This window comes from Capsicum annuum, chromosome 1 (genome assembly GCF_002878395.1).
Source record: "Capsicum annuum cultivar UCD-10X-F1 chromosome 1, UCD10Xv1.1, whole genome shotgun sequence".
Taxonomy (NCBI): domain Eukaryota; kingdom Viridiplantae; phylum Streptophyta; class Magnoliopsida; order Solanales; family Solanaceae; genus Capsicum; species Capsicum annuum.
Genome location: NC_061111.1, coordinates 11664485 through 11671186, shown reverse-complemented (window position 1 = coordinate 11671186; position 6702 = coordinate 11664485). Strand labels below are relative to the sequence as shown.

General features: G+C 36.1%; 1 protein-coding gene across 1 annotated transcript; it reads left to right on the top strand.

Annotated features, from left to right (window-relative positions):
- Nucleotides 1-337: 337 nt before the first annotated feature.
- On the top strand, nucleotides 338-3643 carry LOC107868015 (transcription factor MYBS3). Its single transcript, XM_016714558.2, has 3 exons — nucleotides 338-1014; nucleotides 2390-2598; nucleotides 2937-3643. Exons 1-3 carry the CDS (start codon nucleotides 705-707, stop codon nucleotides 3447-3449), a joined length of 1032 nt encoding a protein of 343 aa, XP_016570044.2. The 5' UTR covers nucleotides 338-704; the 3' UTR covers nucleotides 3450-3643.
- The last annotated feature ends 3059 nt before the right edge of the window (nucleotides 3644-6702 follow it).

Genomic DNA, 6702 nt, shown 5'->3' with positions numbered 1-6702 from the left:
CTTGATTCGAAATTTAATTTTTTTTTTTAAAGAAAAATCCTTTAATAACATAATCTTAAACTAAAAATAAGTAATATACCAAAATATACTGTAATATTAATCTTGTAGTCTTAAATATGTCATATAATTTTTTTTTTATAAAAACTACAGTAATAAAGAAAAAAAATAAAACAAACAAATAAGATTTTATTTAGAAATAAAATAAAAAATGCTAGATTTTTCACAAAACATGTGTCTCCACTAGTTGGAATATAAAATTAAACTAGATTATCTAAATCTATTAAAAATAAATAAAATTCCTATATTACCCAAAAATGAAGCCACCTACTCTCCCATAATTACCATATTGCCACCTCAACCTTACACCAAGTGGTGTTCCTTATCTCTACCTTAAACCTAAGTATTTTTTTCTCATATTGTCTTGTCCTTCTTCCTTTCTCTCTCTGTAAGCATTTTTTTTCCCTCAAAATTTTCAGCTTTCTCTCACTATATCTATATCTATGTAGTTTCGATTATAGCAACAAAAACAAAAAGTTCAATCATACACCCCCCACTCCCCAAGAATTTTGTGTTCTTGATTTTGTTGTTGTTGTTTTCTTGGATCATGTGAAAAAATACCCATTTGGATTTGGATCTTGTTTTTTTTTTTTTTTTTTTGGATCGGGTTTTATCCGGGTTGTGATTGGAATTCGAGTTTTTTAGCCATGACCCGAAGATGTTCACATTGCAGTACTAATGGGCATAACTCAAGAACTTGTCCTAATAGAGGTGTTAAGTTGTTTGGAGTTAGATTGACTGATGGGTTGATTAGAAAAAGTGCTAGTATGGGTAATTTGACTCATTTTGGTGGTTGTGGTGGAGGGGGAGGTGGTAGTAGTACTGGTCTAAATGGTGTTGTTCATGATTCACCTGGTGATACACCTGATCATCCTGCTGTTGGTGGTGCTGCTGCTGATGGTTATGGTTCGGAAGATTTTGTTGCTGGTTCTTCTTCTAGCCGTGAAAGGAAGAAAGGTTTGTTTTTTTGATGTTTTGATAAGTTTTTTGATTTTTGTGTATGTGTGAAAATTGCATTTTTTTTTTTGGTTCTTGGTTGTGTTAAATGTTTGGAAATTTGAGGTTTATAAATTTTGGAAATTTTTTGTTTGTTATACTGGTATCTGTTTTGAGCCGGGGTCTTTCGGAAACAATGTCTCTACTTCATATGAGGTAGTGGTATGGACGGCCTATACTTTACCTCTCCGGACCCTACTTTCTGGGAATACACCGGGTATGTTGTTGTTGATGATGATGATGAATTGTGGTTGAAGTTTACATTTTAAAGTATAAGGTACAGTATTTGGTCACGGGCTCAGGATGCAGAATAAGGCTGCAAAAAATAGACCCTTGTGGTCCGGCTCTTTCCAAGACCCGTGCATAGCGTTAGCTTTAGTGCATTGCACTGTCCATTTTATTTGGTGCTATTGTTTTTGTAGATGAATGTAAAGAGATATTATGAACAAGTTTTTCAAGTTGATTATTATAATCTGTAATTTGGTAAGTACTGAAGAAAACAAAAGATCTTGGGAGCTTTCTGTTTGGCAAAAGTGGATCTTTCTTCTCCATACAATTTGTTGTCCACTAGTAATTCAATCAAATTGAAATGTGTAAACAAGGAATTTTTGTATATTGTACTGTTGACTTTATACCCCTCATCCCCAGTTGTGGATTTCATTGGGTATGTCGTCGTTATTTGTTGACTAAATACATCCCTATGAGGTTTGGATGTGTACATTGGTTATGATGAAGTTTAATTTAAACACATCTAATCACTCGTGGTAAGGATGCAATTATTAGTTTGAGAATCAAGTTATTTTTTCTAAGTCCATTCCTCTTTCCTCATTGATCAGCCATAGCATACGAATGACTGATCGTAAGGCTTTACATGAGTTGCTTGATACTGTAATTTACTGTCAGCTGGTGTTGTTTCAATGATTTCTTGGATATCCATTTGAGCTGTTCTGACACTTTAAATTTCGTTGACATAACGCTTAAGCTCCTTGCAATTTTTTTCTCTCTTCTGATGTCTTTTAGAATGTGATAACAGGCGGAGATTTGTCCGTTCTTAACAGTCTGTTCTCATTTCTAATGAGACAGAGGGGTAGAGAGCGCCCTGATTTTCATGCTGAGTTGTATAAAATTTTCTTGATCTGCTACTCTTCATCATTTACAGTAGCACTTCTCGTTGTGGAAAAAATTGATTTTTAATTTGTTAGATTTTTCATCTTTACGTTGGTTACTGTTTTTCCGGAGTGAGTTGATAAAATTGTTCATATTGATTCTGAGGATTTATATTACAATAGGTTTTCTTGCAATTTGTATCTTGAAATTACTTCAAACTTAATTGCAGGGGTTCCCTGGACTGAGGAGGAGCATAGGATGTTTCTACTTGGTTTGCAAAAGCTTGGTAAAGGTGATTGGCGTGGAATTGCTCGTAACTATGTAATTACTAGAACACCCACCCAGGTTGCAAGCCACGCCCAGAAATATTTCATTAGGCAAAGCAATATGTCAAGGAGAAAAAGACGCTCCAGTCTGTTTGATATTGTTGCTGATGAAGTAAGTAAATTCTCACTTGTAGATGATTATAATGTGCCTCATTATGTTTTATCGACCTAATTGTCACCATGAAATTGTAAACTTGTTATCTTTCATGAAAGGTGTTGTCTTTTGTTCTATGTTATTCTCCTTATTCTAGGACATCAATAATGACTCTCTATTACTATAGTTATATTGCAAACTTTATCAACTAGATGTTTAATTCTGTTCCGTATTGCAATCATCTGCCAGGTCAAAGATGCACATGCCTATAGGTTATATCATCATACTTTTGGTCTGAATACGTTTCCAGTGGATTTACTTGTAATGTTTTTTTTTTGTTGTTGTTAATACCGTAGTCAGGGGACACTCCAATGGTGTCAAGGGATTTCCTCGCTGAAGATCCACAAGCCGAGATGCAAAGCAACAATCCGCTGCCTCCTACTCCTGTTGTGGATGAAGAATGTGAATCAATGGGTTCAGCAGCTTCTGCCAACTCCATCGATGGGGAACATTCTCTTCCTATACCTGAGAGTTCACAGTACCCTCATCCACTCGTATATCCTGCTTATGTTGCTCCATTTTTCCCAATGCCTTATCCATGTTGGCCAGGTTACACTGCAGAGCCAGCAAAGGCAGAGACCCATGAAGTTCTGAAGCCAACAGCGGTTCATTCAAAGAGTCCAATTAATGTTGATGAGCTGGTTGGTATGTCAAAGCTAAGTTTAGGTGAATCCATTGGTAATGCCAAGCCACCTTCTCTTTCACTAAAGCTGGTAGAAGGCTCCTCCAGGCAGTCAGCTTTCCATGCTAATCCGTCATCTGGTAGCTCAGGCATGAACTCTAGCCACAGTCCAATCCATGCAGTTTAGTTGGGTGCATTCACATGATATGTTTCCTGTTAATATATGAAAATGTTCTGTAGTTGGGTGGGTTAGTTATAGTTCTATTTGTTGGGTTGATCTTAATAAGATTGGTTTAGGTGTTAACTTCTTAGTTGGCAATACTCGTAGCTTGTAGGCACTCTTGTTTTAAAGTATTTAAGTTGAAGACTTTGAGTCGAAAATTTTTCTTCTCTTGCTTGGTATTCTTTTAATTTTTGGTTTAATTGCCTCAACTGTGAGTATTGAGGCAGCGCAAATAAAAGTTTATGGAGATGTGAGACTCTAGTTCTATGGATGATTCAAATACTGAATAAAGCTGTGCGCGAGTATTTTTAGCTAAATAGTGTCAAGTATCAACTTGTCAAAGAGTTTTGACAATGACTGTTGCATAATGAAGTTAGTTTAAAAGAACGGCAGGACTCTAAAGTGGGCGTTCCTGTCCGAGCTTTTACATCCTGATAAGGTGCTTTGGAGTTGTGTTGGATCTGAATGTTGGGATCCCATCTTAGTATGTTCCATTATAGAAGACGTTCTGTCTGGGTTGTTGATAAGTTCGTGTGGAGAAAGCAATGGAAGAGTTAAAGATATTGGTTTTGTGTCTTTTCCTTGTAGGTCCGAATCCTGAAGGAACTGAGCAACAGTAAGCTGATGCAGCCAATGCCATGTTATGCATGCAATTTGAGCCATGCACCAGTTACTGTGCAAATATCAGGTATGAGTGATACAGTAGGTCGAATGATAGCCGAGAGGCCAACGACCAAGTATAAATTGGCATACTATTGTGCAGAATTTTAGCATGGTTGGAGATGTGATGTTGGTTTAGAGGCGAGTACTTCTGCTACTAGATGAGAAGTCTTGGAATAGTCAGCGACGTGTTTGTTGGGTACATTTTGAGTGGAGATATAGCAGTAAATTGAGCGAACTGTGGAGGTCTGCATTGAAGACGGTGAAAAAGTGGTAATAGAAAAGATGCCATAAGTGAAATAGTCAAGTTGCGCGCAAGCTGAAAAGATGTTATACGACACACACACTAATCAGTATGTGTGCATAGGAAAAGACTTTGTTGAAGTGCATAGTTGTACTCAATGGAAAGAGTTACCTGGTGCGTGTTGGTGGGATAGCGGGCCTTGTGAAATAGTCTGAGTTGTGTGGAAACAAGCTTAGACACTATCCTTGTCAAACAAAAGTTGGGTTGGGAGGGCGGGGGGTTAGTGGGCCTGGTGACATAGTCGAGTTGTGTGGAAGCAAGCTCGGACACTATTGTTATCGAATAAATAGTTATGTTTGTTGTTCTGGATCATCTATGTGAAGACTGAAGAGAAATTTAAGCTCTGAAATATAGAATTAAGTTCCTTCTTAATTGTGCACATTCAATCATATTTAGTTTGATATATTCTGTTGAACATAACTACCTTTACAACCTTACCAAGATTGATAATTAACAAAAGTTATTTTGGAATACATTTATTATTCAACTACTGGGCAAACAAAAACAGTTTCTGATTAACTGACCAATTGGGAAAATAGATCCCCAACTACGCTTGGTTAAAGCTTTATCCTGGTTTGTTTCATTTGTTTTCATGTCTAGTGGAGTCATTGTAATAGCTTTCCTCGGCATTATAAAACACTATTTTATTAGGTCACGAACTCGTGCCCCATCTTTGATCGGCGCTAGATCTTTTCGATCGACCCTATAGCTAGGAAGATTGACCTACCTTCGATTGAGAGCGTTCTCGCCTAGAATAATCTTAGTGTGCAAGGACTAAGGAACGGAAACTTCGCTGGTTGGAGAGGAAAAATATGAATTAATTGAAAGAGCTACTTCTTTGAGCTGAATGTAAACATGCCCCTTCTAATAAGAGAGCGAAAGACGCTAGGCGTACTCTTATGCAAACCTTTCCAATCTCTGTTAGCTCTTGTTCAAATTTCAATTCTAGTTCTTATTCACCGGAAATGCAATGATTGATTTTGCTCTTCAAAAAAAGTGGTCATGTGAAAATAAAATCAATCAATCAATAAGTAAAATGGTCATCTATATGTAAGTCTGGTTGAACTAAAGGTTAAGATCATGAATGTTACTTGACTAAAGCTGTGTTAAAATGGACTAACCCAACTCAGCCCGACCAAACTTATGTGGGCTATAGATTTATCAGTCCAAGTCAATATAATCTAGCTCAACCACAATCATTTGAAAGGCTTTAACGAGTATTATCACAACTAAAAATTACACAAATCCACAACTTAAATTTCACTTATTACAAAAAATCTCATCTTTTCAAACATATTACAAAAATCTCATTTTTCTCTAAAAATACATATACATAGCTTCTATGTATATGTCGGCCCTGTTATGTAAATGAATCGGCTTTGTTATATATTTGTCGGCCTTGTCATACTTGTTATGTGTATGAATCGGCCCATGATATGTATATGTCGGCCTTGTCATATACAAAAGTTTTTATGTATATGTCAGCCTTGTCATACTTGTTATGTGTATGAATCGGCCTTGATATGTATATGTCGGCCTTGTCGTATACAAAGGTTTCTATATATATGTCGGCCTTGTTATGTATATGAATCGGGAGAGAGAGTAAAGTAATTAAGGAAGTGAGAGAGAGTGTAAGTAATTCTAATAAGGTTGAAATTTACGTTATTTACAATCCTCATCACAAATTACATAGTATTAAAGTTTGAAATTGAGTTGCTCATTGGACATTTGTCCATAAAGATAACCGAAGGTGTCTAATGGAGGTTGAACTGAATTTGGATGGATATATCAAAATGGATTAAGTTAATTAGTTTTGTCATCTCTAGCAATAACCACGAAAACTTCTTTTGATAGTATGTTTGCATTCAAGGTGTGATCAACTGGTAAATGAAGTATGAGTTGAGAATTGGTGTGATCAACTGGTAAATGAAGTATGAGTTGAGAATTATGAAGAACTCATAGTAAGTGGTACTTGATTAAAATGCGTGCAAGCTAATTTAAAGACATCAATTATTAAAAAAAAGTCATCTTATTTTAACATGCTAATTTCCCATTCCTCCTCAAGTCTAGCCTGTTTGATCAAGTTTTGGGAGGTTAAAGATGCTTATCTTTTCCTTTATTAATCAATCACCATGATCAACTAAAAGGTATGAGTGATCTTTGGAGTTCGGAGCTAAAAGAGACATTTTCTCAAGCCTAGGAGTTAAAACGGCCATGGACAGTTTATTCAAAAATGAGCAAACTACAATTACC